Here is a 22,874-nt window from a genome sequence, read left to right on the forward strand (position 1 = left end):
CGCCTAAAGTTCAATTGAATTGGTAGTCCAACGGAGTCAAATTTCTATTCTACTGGAACACCATATCTCGTTACCCAATGTGTTTCAGCGTCTTTATTAGGAATTTTGTAAACCTTCATCTGGATATTCGGCTCAAATGACATTTTCGTATTATTTGTAAAATTCTTGGCCATAAGAGTACTTATGCAAATTTTTGATGCACTTTACCAAAGCCAGTAATTCCCTCCGAGTCTCATAATAACTTTTAATTGGCTTTTTTATCGTCAGGTTTTAATTTGTGACCACTTTCTCATGGCCGCTGATGACTTGTAATAGAACCCCAACCTCTATATATATATCACGATATTATATGTTTATGACCATACGCTCACACAAATCGTGCATACTTACGTACAAAGGAAATTGATATTCATTCTCTAGAGCTTTCAATCTATAAGTATGTACATGCGAACCCGCTTTTAGGTACATCCTACTAAGCACTCGGACATAAAATATATAAATAGATAAAAAGTGTGGACGAATAATAAATCAACATAAGAAAAATTTTTAACGAAAGTATAGAGTTATTCATTTCGAAGTTCTCTCCTTAAAAAAAAACAACAACTTTCAATTTAATGCCCAATCGACGAGCCCAAAACGTGAAATTATCCAGCCAAATGTCACCGAGATCGCGAGCTTCAATTTCAGGCATCAAATAGTCGGTTATTATGGCGCGATAACAGTCGCCATATACGATTACGTTCTCACCGACATTATTTTTGAAGACATATGGCGCGATGATTTCACCAGCCCACAAACCATACCAAACCGTTGTTTTTTCTGGATGAAATTGTAGCTCTTGAATCTATTCTGGTTGCTCTTCATCCCAAATACGCGAAGTCGTCCATACGTCAGTGCGAGTTACTGCGAACGGCCCCGAATCGAACAAAAAAAAACATTACAACTTGACACGATTCTCACGTGATCTGTCAAAAAAAGGCCATTGAAAAAAAGTAAATAAAAAGTCTTATTTACTTAAAATTCTGACATATTTGCTAAAAATAACACAGAATGACAGAACTAAACGATTAATGATGATAAAAATCTAAGTACACTTTCAGAAGTTACACGCTCAACACGGATTGCTACTAAGCAAACAAAGAGACGCTATACTTATCTTTTCTAAGTTGTGATGATAACAGTTTAATAATATACTACACTAGATCCTTCCTTTCACCAATTCAATGCAACTCTGAACCTGTTTGGACACATCTGCACAAGCTGCTTATGACGCCATATTGGATATAGAAATTTTTAAGTCCTAGTATTACGCTAAATACAAAACCTTAATTATTATTACTATTAATTTCAATTGCACCTACTCTACTACATCCCAGAGTAGAGCTGTCACAAATACAAATTAAAGACACAAGTTCCGGCATCCATCTTAAGGCCAGCATGTGACATAAATATGTTTACATTCATAGTACATACCATAAGCTATACAAATTATAACAAGAACAAAAACTGAATCACCTTCGATACAAAGCAAAAGGTCAAAAGTAGACGTTAAATGCAAACAGTTCGCACTTAATGACCACAATTTTATTTTGGCTTGGGAAGTTTAAAAAGCTAAATATGAAAATAAAAAATATTGATGAATAAACAAGTAACGAGACTAATGAACGTGCCAAAAATTCAATAAGAAAAAAGTAAATATTTTATCAATCCGAAATCCACTGTTTTAATTGTTCGTCGGTTTTATCTTGGAAAATATGTACATATATGCACCGCAGCGTTACCAGAAAATTTCTTAGTGTTGTGGAAGCATTAAGAAAATTAAACTCAGATTATACTTAGATTTTTCAACACGAAATATATAAAAATAACGATTTAAAATATCTGTGTTTCGCCGGTGTATACATCTTTAATAAAAAAAAAGTGAGCTGAAAATTCATATTTGTACATAGAGATGTATATTTAATATATATGCATTTCAACATATGTAGTACCTACAACTTTCTCGTAAGAATACACAACTCATAACAAATGGTTTCTAATTATAGAGGACTAAATATAAGCATACTATATACATATATACTTATATTATAGATTATGTTTGGTGCATATCGTAAACCAGCTGCGTTAAAATTTTCTTAGCTTACACAAGAGATATATTTTAAAAATGAAGAGTTTCTTTATTTTAATATTCACCTATATTATTGCAATTTCACAAATAACTAGATGCAAAAACTCGAATTATTATACAATGCAGAAAGGCGAATATTTAGCAGAAAATAATAATAAAAACCTTGATACAAAGATCTCGAATATATTTTACAAATCTGGACAAGATGCTGAAATTGTCAAAATTAAGTTGCAGAATACGCTACGCAACTTTTTAGAAAATTTACAAAAAAACTTAACAACTTCAATAATATTAAAAACACTCGATAATAAGTTAAGCTTTGAGCGGTCGCAGCAGAAATGGCAGAAATTAAATGATCACATGGATTTCTACAGAACAGCATCCCGCGACTTACAAGAATTCTCATTTAAATCGGAAATGTTTTTGCAAATCAGTAAAAATGAAAGTGTTACTTTTTTAATGAAACTCCGCAGAGTACCCACCGGTCAGCAAATGCTGGCACCGCATGTTAAGTTGCAGTTAACAAATTATTTTGCTGAAATGGAGTTTTTTAATGTTGTATTTTTCGAAATACTTGACGAGGGAATGGAATATATTAATAATGCTCTATATATCATTCGAACAACATTTGAAAACTATGCTGATATACAGCAAAAAATTTTACGTGATGAACATTTTTTACTTGATAACTGGTGTTTTAATAAGTATTTTGAATTTTTACAAAAGTGGTCAACACAGATATATAAATGTGCCACCGAAACAAGATTACAAACGGTATACAATGTGTTTTCAATTACAAAAGTTGCGGTTAAATACCTCATGCAACAGCTAGAATTTAAAATGCAGCGTTTGTTTAATTGTTTCATTTGTAAAGAATACAGTATAAAGTGCAATTTTTTACGTTTCCCGGAAAACGACTTCGAGAAATTATTTAATATTTTAAAAGAATTACAAATATATTATGACATAGAAATAAATCGCGGGAGGGTGGAATCGAGAAGAATACAACGCAGTGAAAACATTATACGATTAAGTGAAAAGAAAAATGTAAATGCATCTAAAAAAAATTGCTTACCATTTGGTTTTCCAACAAACCAGATGCGAAATGACCTTAAGGTATGCTTCAATATTCACTAAATATTTCAATTAAAAGATTAATCAAAAACTTTAAATATTACATATTTTTAATTATCTACAATTGTGATTGAATCACTTCACCACTGCTGTAAAAAATATAGAATTCAATTTGAATTAAATTAATATAAATTATTATTGTTTTTTATTTTGGGTAAAGATTTTAATTATGCTTATTGGTTTTGCAACTGTGATAAAACTTACTTACAGCCACTCACAGGTGCAATTTGAAATGCTGCATATTGTAAACTAAAAAGTGTATGCAAGATACACTTACGTAATGATGTATAAAAACCATAATAAAAACCATCTTTATGTCACAACTTACTTTATGAAAAGATCTATATTCTTCTTAAATATCTGAAAGCAAGTAATTAAGTTATATTTAGTGTGGCATCAATTAGCCTTTAATACGGCGTGTAATGTACTCGGCTTTGATTCGACCACCTATCTACGAAAAATGAGTTTTTCAGTTGTTAGTAATTTATGCGGTGTTAACAAATACTTTTTTCCAATAACCGGTTTCAGTAAATGTACACAATTGGTCATCCAGATCTGAAGGTTGACGGAATTGTGGATGAGTATATCGTTTTATATACTTCTATCCACTTATTGGGTTACCGTGAAACATAATCTGCGCAAAAATATTGAGCATTGACTTGTCGCCAAAAATTACCGTATTCAAGAAATCAAAATCTTTAATCTCGAGCTACCTAATTTACCATGTTTTTCTTGCCATAGTATCCGCCTCACAGTTTCGGAACAAAATGCTCCGTTTGTCTAATTTCTCCTTGCCCAAAAAGTAATTAGCTAATTTATAGCTAGTTTTAGAGGTTCCTTTTATTAATTTCATTATCGCTACTTAATTGTTGTACAAGGGACCAATTTTTTAATTTTTATTACAGATCACTTAAAGCGGAAAATAAAACTATAAAATGGTAAAAAGCACTAATTTAAAACAAATTGCGAAAATAAAAAAATACATGTAGTTGCGCAATATTAGTCGCCGTTGCAACATAAGAAATTCAGTTTTGTATAAAGTCGGAATCGAATCAGATAATATGGGTCAATTTGTGAGATTAGTATGGAAATTCGGAGAAAATATTTTTGTGATGACAGCATTAATTAGTTGAATCAAGCAGTACTTTCCCTAACCCCCTATACCTTATATAAATTTTCAATTTCCGGTTGGCTTTATGCCGCATATATCGGCCAATATATCTTTGTTGTCTTAAATGGTTATATACACTTGTGTGGGTTGTAAAACTCGATATTTTTTAATGCATTTTCTTAAAGTACGTATATAATGCAATTCAGGAGTATCTTTCTAATGGCACAGTATGCTTCTTACTAAAAATATTCCCCTGGCTCCTGTATACCAAATACAATGATTTTCAAACAAACGTTTGCCTGTGTACCTTATAAAATATTAGTCAATATGTTAATGAAACATTTTTTTCTCGTAATGATATCTCATATGGATAAAATCGGGTCAATACTACGCCTAGCCCTATAAGAATTTCAAACTACCGATTGACTTTATACCATGTCTATCGGTCAATAGGTAAAATATCTTATGAAAATTAAGTGGACGATAATACTGGATATACTATATATTGTTTAATGCCGCAAATGTGTGAAATGGGAATGAATTACTCAGCTCCCATTTAGTACATATTAATTTTTTTTATTCTAACTGACTCAGTATTTTAGCTATTTTCATAAAATTGCTTAGAAACATGTTCTCAAGTAAATTTAAGTAATGCCAAAAATTAATGCAATCAGTCCAGATCTCACTCCGGCTTTCTAATACCTATAAAATATATTACAATTACCCGCTTTAGTTTAGGAGTATATCTTATTTGAGTTATTGTTTTTGATTTTAATGCAAATATGATTTTATATGATAGAATTTTACAATTATCTCCGGCACGAAACATAATACAATAATGAAACTCAAATATAATAAATAAATGAATTAATTTATAATAATTTTTTGTTTTTAATTTGTTACCCTCAAAATCTGAAAATTTCTTTATCCAAAATACCGGATTGAACCAAATTTTAATCCCAAGTTTATTCGAGTCTGATTGTGGGATAAATTTTCAATTTTTAATCCCAAACCTATAATTCAAAATTTAATGAAAACATTTTTTTCTCTGTAGAGAATTGAACATGATGGAGCTGCAGCTCAAAGTTGTTAATTTAAATTCAGCCTCGAAACCGATTTACGCAAGCGCGAAAATTCAAAAGTAGCTGGAAATGCTAAAATTAAATTTTCGTTTAAACTCCTATTTTGCAATGAAAAATTAAGTTTTCATATCTCGTTCATTTTTTCTATTTTAGTTTGTAAAATTGAAAATACTTGAAATTTCTGCGAACCTCTGTACATTACAAAAAATTTCAATATTTTCGTCAATAAGTCAATTGATACTCGATTCGTAAAGTACTAAATACAAAAGGTGTTGATTACTTGTGCCAGTTGTGCCTAAAGTTTATAAAATTTTAAGAATATTGTGTCAACTTTCAAGTCGATAAACTCTAACAACTTCACAACTTTAAAGCGTTTTCCCCACAACTCACGCTTCTCAAGTCGGTGCTTTTAGAACTTTGAAACTATTGCACCAATGCTCTTGACAATTTGAACACTATGACTTTACACAATTTACGAGGTATCACCAAATTATTTCCAAATTTGTTATTTTTTTTTTTTTGCAATAATTAAAAAGCCTATTTTTTGCCTAGGAACGACTTTTTTTCTTCAAAGTTATCTAAAAAAATTTAAAATTGGAATTTTTAACAACCCTCTCGGCGTTACCAGGGAAAACTTTTATCCAACGAATAAACCTTAATTTTTCATTTCGGATTCAATTACCAGTTGTGCGGTCAACATCCAAGTGTGGTCCGCAATTGCGACAATTTGGAAATAATCCAATCTGTGGTAATTCGTGGGTGTGTGCGCCGTGGGAGGCATTGATGTTGTCAACACGTTTCACATCGATTTCCTTGGATTAGCGGTAGCAATTGGTAAAAATCATTCAAAACAAAACACATATTTAATCGAAGTTTTTTTTTTAAACAATAACAAATCATATAAACACTCAAATAATTAATTTTCGCGGGAAAAAAGTGCACATCAGCTGTTTCTTTACTCGTTCTTTCTACGTATATTAAATCAGCTGTTCTCTTCTAACAATTTCCAATTGAAATCAGCGCTGCCATACTGGTCAAATAAAAACTGTGGCGACTTATGCACCACATTTATTATATAATTACAGATTATTTATTAAGATAACTCAAAAGACTTCTTCACTTGTTGGTGTCTATACAAGAAGTGACGCTTCTTAAAACTAAAAGCTTAGAATTCAGTTGTAACTGTAAATTTCCAAGAAGAATATAAAGAGAATGAAATAATAGAATAACTGACAAACAGTGCTGCCAGATGTGATACGACTTGTCTGTGTGCCCACAGTACTCCCCCTCAAATAAAGTCCTGCTGGACTTATTTAAGGTTGAGTTCCTTTACTATCGGGTGATTTTTTAAGAGCTTGATAACTTTTTTTTAAAAAAAAACGCATAAAATTTGCAAAATCTCATCGGTTCTTTATTTGAAACGTTAGATTGGTTCATGACATTTACTTTTTGAAGATAATTTCATTTAAATGTTGACCGCGGCTGCGTCTTAGGTGGTCCATTCGGAAAGTCCAATTTTGGGCAACTTTTTCGAGCATTTCGGCCGGAATAGCCCGAATTTCTTCGGAAATGTTGTCTTCCAAAGCTGGAATAGTTGCTGGCTTATTTCTGTAGACTTTAGACTTGACGTAGCCCCACAAAAAATAGTCTAAAGGCGTTAAATCGCATGATCTTGGTGGCCAACTTACGGGTCCATTTCTTGAGATGAATTGTTCTCCGAAGTTTTCCCTCAAAATGGCCATAGAATCGCGAGCTGTGTGGCATGTAGCGCCATCTTGTTGAAACCACATGTCAACCAAGTTCAGTTCTTCCATTTTTGGCAACAAAAAGTTTGTTAGCATCGAACGATAGCGATCGCCATTCACCGTAACGTTGCGTCCAACAGCATCTTTGAAAAAATACGGTCCAATGATTCCACCAGAGTACAAACCACACCAAACAGTGCATTTTTCGGGATGCATGGGCAGTTCTTGAACGGCTTCTGGTTGCTCTTCACCCCAAATGCGGCAATTTTGCTTATTTACGTAGCCATTCAACCAGAAATGAGCCTCATCGCTGAACAAAATTTGTCGATAAAAAAGCGGATTTTCTGCCAACTTTTCTAGGGCCCATTCACTGAAAATTCGACGTTGTGGCAGATCGTTCGGCTTCAGTTCTTGCACGAGCTGTATTTTATACGGTTTTACACCAAGATCTTTGCGTAAAATCTTCCATGTGGTCGAATAACACAAACCCAATTGCTGCGAACGGCGACGAATCGACATTTCACGGTCTTCAGCCACACTCTCAGAAACAGACGCAATATTCTCTTCTGTACGCACTGTACGCATTCGTGTGGTTGGTTTAATGTCCAATAAAGTAAACTGAGTGCGAAACTTGGTCACAATCGCATTAATTGTTTGCTCACTTGGTCGATTATGTAGACCATAAATCGGACGTAAAGCGCGAAACACATTTCGAACCGAACACTGATTTTGGTAATAAAATTCAATGATTTGCAAGCGTTGCTCGTTAGTAAGTCTATTCATGATGAAATGTCAAAGCATACTGAGCATCTTTCTCTTTGACACCATGTCTGAAATCCCACGTGATCTGTCAAATACTAATGCATGAAAATCCTAACCTCAAAAAAATCACCCGATAGATCCTAGTCCGGGTGCTTGGTGCAGTTAGGCTGGTTGATGTATGTAGCGAATTCATTTGCTTGGTGAGAGTACGGCTGTGCGGCGTACTGTTGTCACTGGCCAATTGGTATGGTTAAGTAGTTGTTGCGAATTTATTTGCTCGGTGAGAGTACGGCTGTGCGGCGTACTATTGTCACTAGCCAATTTGTATGGTTAAGTAGTTGTTGTGCAGTTCTCGGTTAGGGCTATGACGGTTGCATAGGAGCCTACACGTGCGAGACTGGGTTAGGGTCTACAAGCGACCGATTGGATATTTGTGCAGTTCTCGGTTAGGGCTATGACGGTTGCATAGGAGTCTAAACGTGCGAGACTGAGTTGATCGCCTTAACTCCGTAGGTTCCGACTTTGCTACCGTTTGAAGCTTGCAGTCGAAAAGAAGTTACTATTTTAAGTTTACGAGAAAGCCGAGTTGCCGAAATCCGTGCCATTGTCGACGAGGAAATTCGTACTCGATGTGCGGTCGTAAATGAATAGTTGGCGATGGGTTACCATTGTTGGTAGTGCGAAATGTAGGGTGCCGAGGCGTAACGTGGCGGCCGGTTGGCAACCTGGGCGGGGGCTGATTGTGGCGTTGTGCACTTGATAGTGTTGCATGTAGCGTGGAGGCGGCGACTGATGCAAAGTGCGTTGAGCCGTATTCACTGCAGATGAAGCGATACATTGTGGACTCTAAATGATGTCGATCATATGTACCGTTGACATGTGCTGCAGTGTTTGTAGCGTCATTTGTGGTTGTGCGTGTTGCATGATGACGGCTTGTATTGCCTGCGACAATTGATATGTGGTCGGAGGTTGTGATATTGGTTGATGATGAGGTTAGAAGTTGGGTAGTTCGTACATCAGGATATGGAGGAACTATGTGCGCTGCTTCAGCGACAGGTCCTGTTGAAAAGATAGTGATTTAAGCTTAATATAGGTGATGTTGAAATGGCAACTGCAGTTGTGCCGTCCGTTGTTGCTGTTACTGCGCTGTTGCTGTTGCACCCGCGATTGCAGTTGCATTTGTACGTGCGGATTTTGCTGTTGTTGATGGTTGCGGCCATGTTGTTGCGCTGAACCAGCCAAATTCGGCTGATACAAATCGCTGGCGTTAGTGTAGTAGGTCGTGGCACCATCGCCGGCGGCTGGCGCCTGGGTGATAGCTGGCGCTTCGATGATGGCTGGGAAGAGGCCCGTAAGATCGGTGCTGGACGCCCATTGGATATCTTGTCCGCTGCCGAGGCCGTAGACGTACAGGTGGCGTATTGCGTTGGTCGTTTGCGCCAGTTACAGTTGCGCGGCCTCGTAGGCGCAACTGGGCGGCTAGGTGATGTAGTGTTGTTACACTGTAATTGTACCAATTATGGTGTGCTGTTCAATTGTAGGGGTCACCAATTATGTGGCGACTTATGCACCACATTTATTATATAATTACAGATTATTTATTAAGATAACTCAAAAGACTTTTTCACTTGTTGGCGTCTATACAAGAAGTGACGCTTCTTAAAACTAAAAGCTTAGAATTCAGTTGTAACTGTAAATTTCCAAGAAGAATATAAAGAGAATGAAATAATACAATAACTGACAAACAGTGCTGCCAGATGTGGTACGACTTGTCTGTGTGCCCACAAAACAAAAAACAAACAAAAAAATTCTTACTCAAACTGCATTATCGACAAAACGACAGGTTTCTAATACCCAGTAGAGAAATCAGTACAAAATAAAAATGGCTGAACCTCTTCATAAGGTGACGCCGAAAAACAGTCTCAGCTCATTTAGAGTAAATAAAATAAGAGAATTAGAAAAAACTAACTCACTTATAAATGAGAGGCTTAGAACTTTGGAAGCGATGTGCTATCAGTTGCATAAAGATAACATAGAATTAAAAAGAGAAAACGAAGAACTAAAATCTAGTAAAAGCAAGCATGAGAGTATTGAAGCAAAACCTTCTAGTATGAATGTAGATAAAATATACGAAACCGATGAAGATGAGCTAGCTAAAGAAACTGAGTGGATACTCAAAACGAAGCGCTCTTAAAAAAACGTAAAGCTGATACTTCTCCAACAATTATTAGCCCTTCGAAAAATAAAAATAAAGAGCAGGCGGCCAACAATGATACTAAAACCCACCGCCCACCTATTATAATAAACGACGTAAAGGATTTTAATATATTACATTGTAATAATGGGTTGTCAAAAAAGTCTTGCGGTACTTTTATTGAATTTTTTTTTTATTGAAATTGAAATGAATTTTTGATGACTCATGCCCAGCTCTTGACCGATGCTACGGCTGCTACTATGCCGGTCTCTTTCGACCAATTCAGCGATTTTATCGCAATTTTCGACGACAGGCCTTAAGGAGCGTGGCGCATCTTCGACCACCTCTACACCAGAACGAAAACGTTGAAACCATAGTTGTGAGGTGGAAATGGAAACTGTATCGGGTCCATAAACTGCACAAATTTTATTGGCGGCTTGAGATGCATTTTTGCTTTTATCTTATCTACTGTAAAATATGCCGTATTTCCTCTTTATTTTGCTCCATGTTTGCGACGCAATAACTCACGAAAGACTTAAAAGAAACGACAATCAATCAAACACGCGTTAGCGCGTGAAATGAGCTTTCCAAAAAGGTATAGCATGACCTGATGCGAAGAATAAAACTAGAACTACGCCCTTTCAGCGCCAACTAGCGAAAATACCGCAAGACTTTTTTGACAACCTATTATTACAGATCTAATAAATAACAACTCTTTAATAAAGCTTTTGAGCAACGGCGCCTACAAACTTAATGTCTTCGATGCAAATAATTATCGCACAATAACAAAATATTTATCTAATGAAAATATACCTTGGTTTAGCTACGAGAGTAAACATAATAGGCCAATAAAAGTAATGATAAAAAATTTACACCACTCGTGCGATACACAATTCATTTTAAATTATCTAAAATTTCCAAGTTTTAATGTCATAAATGCAATTAATAAGCTTAAATGGAAGACTAAAGAACCGCTAGATATGCAGTATTTGATGCTACCCAAGACATTAAGAAAATTCACCAGATCAAAACAATTCTTAGTACCGTTGTCAAAGTTGAGCCTATTAAAGCATCTAAATTAATTCCACAGTGCAAAAACTGTCAAGTTTTTGGATATACAAAAACTTCTGTGGTAAGCCATCGAGGTGTGTGAAATGTGGAGGCAAACATCCTACTATTGAAAGCAGAAAAGCTGAAAAAGAACCTGCTAAATGTTGTAACTGCGGCGATTCTCATCCTGCAAGCTACCGTGGTTGTGTCTTAGAGATAAAAAGAATGGTAATTCAGTTGAGGAGAATGTCAATGATCCGACGAACAAACCTGTTACATACGGAGAAGTAAAATCCCTTCTTTCCGTTTCTAAAGTTTCATTTGCGCAAATGGCTAAACATGGTCATACAAATGCAATTCAAAATAGTAGTCCGTTATCCCAAAATCAAAACTTATCTGGCTAAACTCACAGTTGATAAATCCACCGACTATTCACTCTGGAAAGCTGCAAGAAATATCGGGTGATTTTTTAAGAGCTTGATAACTTTTTTTAAAAAAAAAACGCATAAAATTTGCAAAATCTCATCGGTTCTTTATTTGAAACGTTAGATTGGTTCATGACATTTACTTTTTGAAGATAATTTCATTTAAATGTTGACCGCGGCTGCGTCTTAGGTGGTCCATTCGGAAAGTCCAATTTTGGGCAACTTTTTCGAGCATTTCGGCCGGAATAGCCCGAATTTCTTCGGAAATGTTGTCTTCCAAAGCTGGAATAGTTGCTGGCTTATTTCTGTAGACTTTAGACTTGACGTAGCCCCACAAAAAATAGTCTAAAGGCGTTAAATCGCATGATCTTGGTGGCCAACTTACGGGTCCATTTCTTGAGATGAATTGTTCTCCGAAGTTTTCCCTCAAAATGGCCATAGAATCGCGAGCTGTGTGGCATGTAGCGCCATCTTGTTGAAACCACATGTCAACCAAGTTCAGTTCTTCCATTTTTGGCAACAAAAAGTTTGTTAGCATCGAACGATAGCGATCGCCATTCACCGTAACGTTGCGTCCAACAGCATCTTTGAAAAAATACGGTCCAATGATTCCACCAGCGTACAAACCACACCAAACAGTGCATTTTTCGGGATGCATGGGCAGTTGGCCACCAAGATCATGCGATTTAACGCCTTTAGACTATTTTTTGTGGGGCTACGTCAAGTCTAAAGTCTACAGAAATAAGCCAGCAACTATTCCAGCTTTGGAAGACAACATTTCCGAAGAAATTCGGGCTATCCGGCCGAAATGCTCGAAAAAGTTGCCCAAAATTGGACTTTCCGAATGGACCACCTAAGACGCAGCCGCGGTCAACATTTAAATGAAATTATCTTCAAAAAGTAAATGTCATGAACCAATCTAACGTTTCAAATAAAGAACCGATGAGATTTTGCAAATTTTATGCGTTTTTTTAAAAAAAAGTTATCAAGCTCTTAAAAAATCACCCGATATTAATAAACAAATAACCATTAAAACTAAACGAAACTGCATGGGCCGAATCGAATGAACAGAAAGCTGACGTATTTGCAAATCATTTGAGAAACACATTTACGCCTAACGATGGGTATGAGATAAACTGTGAAAATAGTTGGGTGGATCCACACATCAGCATTTCACCTGTTACTATTAAAAAAATTATAAATCTTATCGGGAACACAATACTCAAAAAAGCACCTGAGTACGATTTAATAACTGGAGAAATATTATGCAATTTACCAAAGAATTGTATAAAAAAACTTGTAAACATTATAAACAGTGCTTTATGCCTAAGATACGTGCCATCGCTTTGGAAAGTATCTGAAGTCATAATGATACCTAAGCCGGGTAAGCCAGTACACGGTGTTACATCATATAGACCAATGCCAGCTTTATCTAAAATCTTTGAGAATGTACTCATAAATAGGCTAAAATCAATAATCGCTCATAAACACCTAATACCAACACATAAATTCCGTGACCACCATTCAACAATTGACCAGGTACACCGAATCGTTAATTTCGTTGAAAATACAATCGATAAAAAGAACGTTTGTACGGCGGCCTCTTTGGACGTGTCTCAAGTTTTTGACAAAGTTTGACATACGGGTCTACTGCTCAAATTGAAATACATGCTACCCAAACAATTTTGTGAAGTAATTGCTTCATACTTAAAAGATAGATACTTCCGCATTAAATAAGAGGATGCATATTCAAACTTGCAACCGATAGAAGCGGGTGTTCCCCAGAGAAGCGTGTTGGGCCAATGCTTTATTTGCTTTTTACCAGTGACCTCCCATCTGATCAGACAGCAGTCAACGCAATTACTAAGTGGTAATCTAAGTGGCGCATAAAATTAAACGACACCAAATCAATTAATGTCGAATTTACCTTGAAAAATATATATATAGTATAACATTCCTATACCACATCATAACAGTGCTAAGTACCTAGGTATCACCTTAGATGCTAAGCTACGCTGGAAAGAGCATGTCAAAAAAAAGGAGCGAGCTTGATATGAAATTTGGCAAACTTTACCACCTAATTGGCAGGAAATCCACACTAACAATTAAAAACAAACTGTTAATATATAATCAAGTTCTAAAGCCAGTTTGGGCCTACGGAGCCCAACTATGGGGTTGCTCAAGTCAAAGCTGTATTGCCAGCATTCAGCGCTTTCAAAGTAAGGTACTAAGGACTTTAGTTAATGCTCCTTATTACATTAGATCTGCTGACTTGCACCGTGATCTAGGCGTGAATTCAGTGGTAAATGAAATCTCCTAAATAGCAAAGTCTCACATACTGAGGCTAAGACAGCACGTTAATGAGGAAGCCTCCAGACTCATCGAAACTGCTAGACGAGAAATCCGGTTGAAATGCAAGAAGCCTTCCGACCTAGTAAGACAACAGTTGCAGCAAATGTATTTCTTATTATTTAGCTTTTAAGTATCTCTCCTAATTAATTAGACTAGAATAGTTGTTAGTATTTTATTTTTATATACTAGGTACAATGTAAAATAATAATAAAAAATAAAAAAATTCGGATACTCAAGCATCAAGCAAACCGAATCTTTTCGGGACATGTTCGAATAATTGCTACACACACAAACAAATTACTCAATTAAGATTTATTTTTATAACATAAGTGTATCGCAATAATTTTTTTCAACCGTTACCATGCTTACTTTTTCGTTGTTACTTCTTTCAATTGCAATGTAACGAAATTTGATTGGCCAAAGAAATAGAACGCATTTGATTACACTGATATTTATATAATTTGTGACAGGAAAGTCCTTATGGGTTTCTAATGCAGTTTGATACCCTGAAGTATCTGAAGTCTGAAAACAGAATTTTTCTATCACCCACAAATATTCTGTAAAGTCGGCATTAGATTTTACAATACATAAAATTTCAATATATTCAATCATCTCATATTTTCATACGATCAGGGATTTATCCGGTTTAGACCAGTTCTGCCTGTTTGTTTGAAGTAAAGAGCGAATTTTACGATAATTTTTTTTACAAAATTTATCAGTAGACTAACGGTGTCCGAATCTGTTACGTGTTCTATGTTTGGATAGCAAAACGTTTTTGAGTTGACATTCTTTTACGTTTTTTAAATTACTGTGTTTAAGATTTTTAGGTACAATGCCTAGGCAGTGCGTAAATAGTGCCAACAGGTTTTGTTATGTGTGCGGAGAACTAACATCGCAAAAACCTAATATAATTCCGCTTGTAAAAGGTTACGAACTGTATTTTGGTGTTAAAATTTGGGACCAAGACAAAGCATGGGTCCCTCATATCTGTTGTAAAACATGTGTAAAATTGTTAACAGCTTGGTTAAAAGGTTCAAATCGTAAAATGCCCTTTGCAGTGCGAATGGTTTGGAGAAAACCTAAAGACCATGTTACAGACTGCTATTTTTACCTCACGAATATTATAAGTATTGGACCGAAATCTAAGCATACGATTAATAGCGGGATTCTGTAACCAGTCTCTAGTCTCTATTTGAGACATTTTGGGGTAAAATCTCAATTTGTGACTAGTTACTATTCACTAAACAGTCTCTAGCGTTAGTCTCAAAATATTGACTCAAACTTGAGACCTGGTAATTAGCAGGTCACAAAACCAAAAAGAACTCTTGTCTGCCATTTTGAATATACTGAATAGAGATCATCACAGATATTAATCGATTATAGTTATTTTCTATTTTGTAAGCAACTCAAACACGAAAAGGTTAAAAATAAATGAATTTTACATAAATTTCGTAAATATGTCAACATATATTTTTACTTTTATTGATAATTATGTTTTTTGACTATGTTATAGAAAATTTAATATTTGTTGTCGACATATTTATTTTCACCCAAGTTTAAAAACATCTCTTAATAATTAAATGTAATAGATTTTGTGACTGTCACTTACAGAATAGCAAAATCGTCTCAAGTCTCAAAAATTGTCTCTAACTCAAAATCTCAAATTTAGAGACTTGAGACAGTATCACGGTACAGAATCGCACGGTAAGTACTGTAATTTACAAACAGCTTTAAGACCTGTCAAACACGGTGAACAAGTTGCTATTCCAAAAGCACCAGAATCTTGGAGTCTCGATGCAGAACTGGAATCGACTAGCTCTTCAAGTGATGTTACAGAAAACGGCAAAGGAAATGACAACCGATCCTTTATTCGATTTACCAGGATGTTCAACAGTGTCGCATCTAATTTCACAGGTTAGAACCTTCTCCAAAGTGATGTAAATTACTTTTTACAGAAAAAGGCAGAAAGACCACACAAATTGCAGAAGTTAACCTTTTGTTTAACGCACTAGGACAAAAACATGATCCACGTGATTGGCGTCTATTCATTGATTCCTTTAAACTTAGTTTAGCTCATGCTGTTCATATGAAGGAATCATATGAGAATATGAGAGTTCTTTTAGAGCACATCCGTTATTATAAGTATGGTTGGGCAATATGTGGAGACCAAAAAGTAATATCCCTTCTTTTTGGAATGCAACTAGGATATACGAAAAATTGTTAATTCCTTTGCGAATGGGACATCCGTGCGAGAGTCATTATGCCATTATATACAGTAGCAGTGGCCAGTAGGTCAGGCACTCACTCCGGGACAAAAAAACGTTACCAGTGAACATCTAGTTTAATGAAGAATTTTGTTAAGGCAATGGGCAGAAATGAAAGAGGGTTCTTGTATCTGAAACAAAAATTTCCAAGAGTCAGTGAAGCAAAAATTAAGGGGGACATATTTGTGGGTCCATAAATAAGAGAACGAATTAAAGATAAAACATTTGAATAAATGCTCAATGAAACTGAAATACGAGCCTGGGGTGCGATGTTAAAAATTGTCTTGGAAATATGAAAGCTGACAATTACAAAGATCTTGTGACTGAACTACTTACTATAAAAAAATGGGTTGCAACATGTCCCTTAAAATTCACTTTCTGGACTCCCATCTAGATTTTTTGGGGAACGGTTCCACCAAGATTTTTCTGCTATGGAGAAACGGTACCAAGGCAAGTGGAGCCAGTTTGCTTGCCGATTACTGCTGGACACTGTTAAGTGATACTCCAAAAACAAAATAAAGCCAAATAACATCGACAGTAACATTTTAAGGTACTATTTGGTTAATAAAATAATATAACAACAATACAAGGTGCGTTCCAAAGTAAACAGGACATTCTCAATCTAGCGGCCCCTGGTGGCGCCATCTATATGTCGGTGCATATGGTGAGTTAGAATCTGCTATCTTTATCGATTATCCAGTGAGAAGTAAAGTTATTGCGCTTTAAGTGTCGTATGTTTGTGTTATCGGTGCGAAAATGAACTTCGAACAAAGAGCCAACATTAAATTTCGTTTTAAAATTGGTAAAACTTTTACCGAAACGTTTCAATTGATTGAACAAGTTTATGGCGATGATTGCCTATTCCGTAGCAGAGTGCACGAGTGGTTTCAAAGTTTCAATGTGGTCGTGAGGACATAAATGACGATCAACATGTGGGCCAATAAAAATCCGTGATCACCGGAAATTCCACCGAAACTTTAAATTCATCAAAAATCAGCCGAAATAATCTTTGAAATTCATGGAAATGGAATTGAACATCTCCAAAACATCGATTTATCGCATTTTGACCAAACATTTGGGCTTACGAAAGGAGTGTGCACGGTTTGTTCCGCACAAATTGACTGACAACCAAAAATTGCTCAGAATCCACTATTCGATCGACGCTTGTGACCGATTATTTGACTAAAAATTATATTTTAACCATTAATCACCGTATTCACCTGATATTGCACCGTGTGACTTCTTCCTTTTCAGAAAAATGCATTTGCCCATGAAAGGAAAGCGTTATGCAGACGTAGAGGCCATTCAAAAAGCTTGCACCGGCATACTGACGGCCATACCGGCCGACGAGCTAAAACACTTGTTCGAGATGCTTTTGGGCCGTGCAAAAAGCTTTATTGAAGGAGAAGGCGACTATTTCGAATAAAATAAATTGATTTTGCCGAAAAAATCATTTGTTCTGTATAAATCCTGTAACAGCGGACAATACTTCCAGAATGTATCAACAGCAGATGCTAAAAAAAGGGACAGCGACGAATTCAGCAAGATTCACAACAGACCTATACTAGTTAGTATAAAGAGAAGCAATAAACATGTAATAGGTCAGTCTTAAGAGTATTAATAAAGAGTACACATTTCGGTGCAGCTTAAAAATATATTATTTTGACTTATTTTTACTTCATGTAAAAATTAACTTGCGCACGGACTGGATTCGGTAGAGAGCGTTCCTAGCTAACGAACGGGCGGCTGGTCACTTGTCTCCGAGCACCTGGAGAGTCAAGACAAACATTTTCGCGTGACATGTTTCTGTGAGTGGTGCAAGTCAAAAAAGGCAGCGTTCGTTAGAGCAGAGGTAGGCGATTAAATTCTGTAAAAAACTCTGTAAATCTGCAGCTGAGACGTTGGATATGATCAGGGATGGGCACCATCACAATCAAACAAGCATCACAAAATGAGATTGTGTTAGTGCGCTTACTGTGGGACCAAGCGTACCAGCAACCAAAAATAATCAGTCTGCTTGCAGATGTCGAACGAGCAGGTCTATGTCGCACGAAGCCGCAATGCTACGAATACGTATGTATATACATATGCACATTTTTAAGAATATGTGCATAAACCATTGAATATAAAATATAATTATTTTTCATTTCAAGCAAGAATAAAATTTAAGTTATTAGTTAATTATAAATTAGTAATCTAATTCATTTAAAAACTTAAAAATAAATTAAATTTGTATATGAAAAGAAAATATAAATCTATATTTGAATTCATCGAATATTTTAAATATATAACGAAACTTCAATAAAGTTAAAGCTATTAGAAAATGAGAGCTATTATAATATGAAATATTATGAATACACATTTCAAGAGGTCAGTGTTTATACTCGCATATGTGTTCATTTATATACGGCATAGAACTCGTGCGCATCAACCTGCTCAGTTCAACTTCTGATTGCAGACTGATTTTAACATCGCTTTGTTCCATCGTAAGTGCTCGTTTTACGCTCTTCGCTTGTGCGTGTTAGTGACAATCGGTGTGTGTACGTATACGATAGCTTACGCTCTTTTAGCACCTGCTAAGACTTTGCCCATGCCTGGATATGATCATCAAGCAGTCTTACCCAGATGTTGCTATACCAAGAAGTGGTGTGTTTCGGTGACACCAGACCCTTTTGGAGGGCCGGGAAGAGGTTGCTGCTAAATGAGCAAATCCAAAGTGAAAACGATGCTCATTGGTGACATCAAAGGCATCGTCCACCATGAATTTATCCTCAAGAGACTCAAACAAAAGGTCAATCGGGTCCGTCAAGACATCGCAGTCGATTGGAAGTTGCACCACGACAACGCCCCGGCTCACACCGCCTTTCTTGTGAACAGGTGTCTAACCACAAACCCTGTATAAAAGGCAAAAATCCAACAAAGATTGCCAAAATTTTGAATTGTTCAAGGAAAATGGTATAAACCGCAATAAATTTTGTTAAAAGTGATCCCAAAATACTGAAAAAATATTGCAAATCTCCTGCGCGTACAACAACGGAACATGGTGATATCTCAATCATCAGATATAGCAAGGCAAGATCCTTTTAAATCGTTCCGAGGGAGTATGGCTGAAATGAGAAATTTGGGTTTGGCGCATCCAGAAGACTTGTACGAAGGCGTTTTAATGCATTGCTGTCCAAAAGAAGCATAAGAGCACGGATCAATTTTGCCAAAGAACATTTTTATACCTGAGACAGACAAGTAGTAACAATATATATATGGTACAAATACCATATGTGTGTCACCAAATACCAGCAAAATACCATGTGAGCAATGTAGTATTTTGCTGGTAACAATACTATGATGTTTCATTGTTAAAAAAACAGGTAACAAACTTTGCTAAAAGCTTTTACACAAAAGCTCTTCGAAATATTCTGTCAAAATGACTTAAAAAATTAATTAATGAAATGGAAAACAAAAAAATTTTCACAATTTTTTTCGTCGAAAAAGCAGGAAATGCCTCATTTCATGTGGGGATTTTAGAGAGACTTTAAACATATCGCTTTTTTGCAATGAAAATATATTACTTTAGAGTATTTTAAATAATTGCACTTTTTTTCAATAACACACAACTACATAAGTACATATTTATTGTTTACATTTTTTTTTTTTTTGAAATATTTAATGCCTATGAAACAAAGGTAGTATTTCAGTTTACTACATTGCCATGTGTGTCACCAACGTAGTAAACAGAATACCATGATACCTTTACTATGGTATTGTTACTACATGTCTGTCTCGGGTATTAGAGAACAGAAGAGAACATTAAATTTTGGAAAACAGTACATTGGTGCGATGAAACAAAGGTGAGTCTTTTTGGATCCGATGGCAAATCATTTGTCCATCGTCCGAGGTGTCAGACATACATATAACTCCAGATACGCCACAAACACTCTTAAGCACGGATGTTCAATGGACCAATTTTCATGTCCCATCATTCTCAAAAAAAAAAAAACTATGGAACCATTAGCGTTCGAATCAATGCAGTTAATTTGAATTTTTTTGAATGACAATGATGGAAAGCACGCAGCTAAAAATGTGAAGCATAGACCCACTGCAGAAAGCATTGACGTCCTGAGTGACCAGCGCAAAGTCCCGATACAAAATTAATTGAAAAATTATGGAGCTATAAGATGCAGATTGCTCAGATTTTAAAAAATCTGAAGAACTTTGAACCGGGATCGATGAGGTATGATGTTTGCAATTCCACAAAGCCAGAAGTTAGTTGAGATTTTGCCCCGATGCACATAGGAGCATTTGGTCTCAAAAACCGGACAAAATTATTTAAAGTTTTTGCGCAATTGTATCTATTTTAGGCGCAAAGAAACACTGTTATGAATATATCATGTTCTGCAATTTTCATTCAGTTGTCCCAAGTATTGGCGGGTATATCCAACATAAAGTCATCTATAAGTTCTAAAATCTTTATATTGGTATATGGGGGCTCAGGAAAGTACTGACCCGATACAACCCATTTTTGACAGAATGAAATACTATTGCCATAAAAGAGTTCTGTGCGAATTTCAGTTTCATATCTCACACATTGAATGATATTTTCGGTCAAAAGTCAACTATTGGTATCGGGTCCACATGTTCGGTACCTAGGCGCTTGAACAGTTTTGGTTGGATTTGGACAATTATTGATCAAAAGGTGGCTTACTTTAAGGGAATTATTACCGCAAAATTTTATTCCGTTATATTAATTAATTCTTTATTTGCCTTCTGGAAAGTGAAAGAATCAAATGGAATTTTAAATTGTGTTATATGGGAAGTAGGCGTGGTTGTAGTTCGATTTCGCTCATTTCCACAAAGTAACATAAGAATATGAAAGGAATGTTATGTTCCAAATTTTGTCGAAATCGGTCAGTCCGGTCCCGAGATATGGGATTTCACCAGAAAGTGGGCGGTGCCACGCCCATTGTCCAATTTTCACACCGGCTCCGATAGAGCCCCCTTATATCATCTATATATCACACGTATATAATAATTGGAGGATGGAGTCATGTGTAGAAGTTCACGCAAGTGAGGAAAGTTCTCTGATCGCCATTCACTTGGGAGTGGCCAGAAACGATTCTTTTACACATGGCTCAAGCAGCTCACTACTTCCGGTCTTTGACCAAGTATCCTCTGGGTAGCCTAAGAACATCCGTTCGAAGGCGAGCTAAAGTGAGAAGGCGAAACATTCCCTACAAGGGTTGTGCGCTGGGTTTGGGACCCGCCACGTAAAAAACACCCCCAGTGAAGAGCTACAACCAGCCTCGGATGAGAGACCCCCCTTTTGATGACGACCATGGCAAACGAAATAAGGACTACGAATTGAGGGCATGCACCTGGAATGTCCGGTCCCTTAATTGGGAAGGTGCCGCTGCCCAGCTGGTTGATGTCCTCGTAAAGACAAAGGCTGACATCACCGCCGTCCAAGAAATGCGATGGACGGGACAAGGACAGAGACGAGTAGGTCCTTGTGACATTTACTACAGTGGCCATATAAAGGAGCGCAAGTTTGGTGGAGGGTTCGTGGTGGGAGAGAGACTCCGTCGCCGAGTACTATCATTCACTGCGGTGAATGAACGTCTAGCCACAATCCGCATCAAAGCGAGGTTCTTCAACATATCGCTGATTTGCGCCCACGCCCCGACGGATGAGAAGGACGATGTGACCAAAGATGCCTTCTATGAGCGCTTGGAGCGCGCTTATGAGAGCTGCCCCCGCCACGATGTCAAAATCGTGCTTGGCGACTTTAACGCCAGGGTGGGCAAAGAAGGTATATTTGGCACTACGGTCGGTAAATTCAGCCTCCACGACGAAACATCCCCAAATGGGTTGAGGCTGATTGACTTCGCCGGGGCCCGAAATATGGTTATCTGTAGTACTAGATTCCAGCATAAGAAGATTCATCAAGCTACCTGGCTGTCTCCGGATCGAAAAACTACCAACCAGATCGATCATGTTGTGATAGACGGAAGACACGTCTCCAGTGTTTTAGATGTGCGTGCGCTCCGAGGTCCTAACATCGACTCGGACCACTATCTTGTTGCAGCTAAGATCCGCACCCGCCTCTGTGCAGCAAAAAACGCGCGCCACCAAACACAAGGAAGGTTCGACGTCGAGAAGCTGCAATCACAACAGACAGCCGAACGATTTTCTACTCGGCTTGCACTCCTGCTCTCTGAGAGCACTCGTCAACAACTCGGTATAAGGGAACTGTGGGACGGCATTTCAAACTCCTTACGTACAGCTGCAACCGAAACCATTGGTTTTCGGAAAGTGCAAAAGAACAGCTGGTACGACGAGGAGTGCCGTGTCGCAGCGGAGAGAAAACAGGCTGCCTACCTCGCAACGTTACGATCGACCACTACACGTGCGGGATGGGATAGATACCGAGAGTTGAAGAGGGAAGCGAGACGCATTTGTAGACAGAAGAAGAAAGAGGCTGAAATGCGTGAGTACGAAGAGCTTGATAAGCTGGCCGACAGGGGTAATGCTCGAAAATTCTACGAAAAAATGCGGCGGCTTACGGAAGGTTTCAAGACCGGAGCGTATTCCTGTAGAACCCCCAAAGGTGATCTAGTCACTGATGCCCAGAGC

General features: G+C 36.9%; 2 protein-coding genes across 3 annotated transcripts in view; both read left to right on the forward strand.

Moving 5' to 3' along the window:
- Positions 1-22,874, forward strand: part of LOC126764078 (craniofacial development protein 2-like) — a 379,198-nt gene that overhangs the window by 342,883 nt on the left and 13,441 nt on the right. The window lies entirely within an intron of this gene.
- On the forward strand, positions 1,362-3,394 carry LOC126764092 (uncharacterized). Its single transcript, XM_050481877.1, has one exon. It carries the CDS (start codon positions 2,165-2,167, stop codon positions 3,263-3,265), a length of 1,101 nt encoding a protein of 366 aa, XP_050337834.1. The 5' UTR covers positions 1,362-2,164; the 3' UTR covers positions 3,266-3,394.

The sequence above is a fragment of the Bactrocera neohumeralis genome, unplaced genomic scaffold (genome assembly GCF_024586455.1).
Source record: "Bactrocera neohumeralis isolate Rockhampton unplaced genomic scaffold, APGP_CSIRO_Bneo_wtdbg2-racon-allhic-juicebox.fasta_v2 cluster09, whole genome shotgun sequence".
NCBI lineage: Eukaryota > Metazoa > Arthropoda > Insecta > Diptera > Tephritidae > Bactrocera > Bactrocera neohumeralis.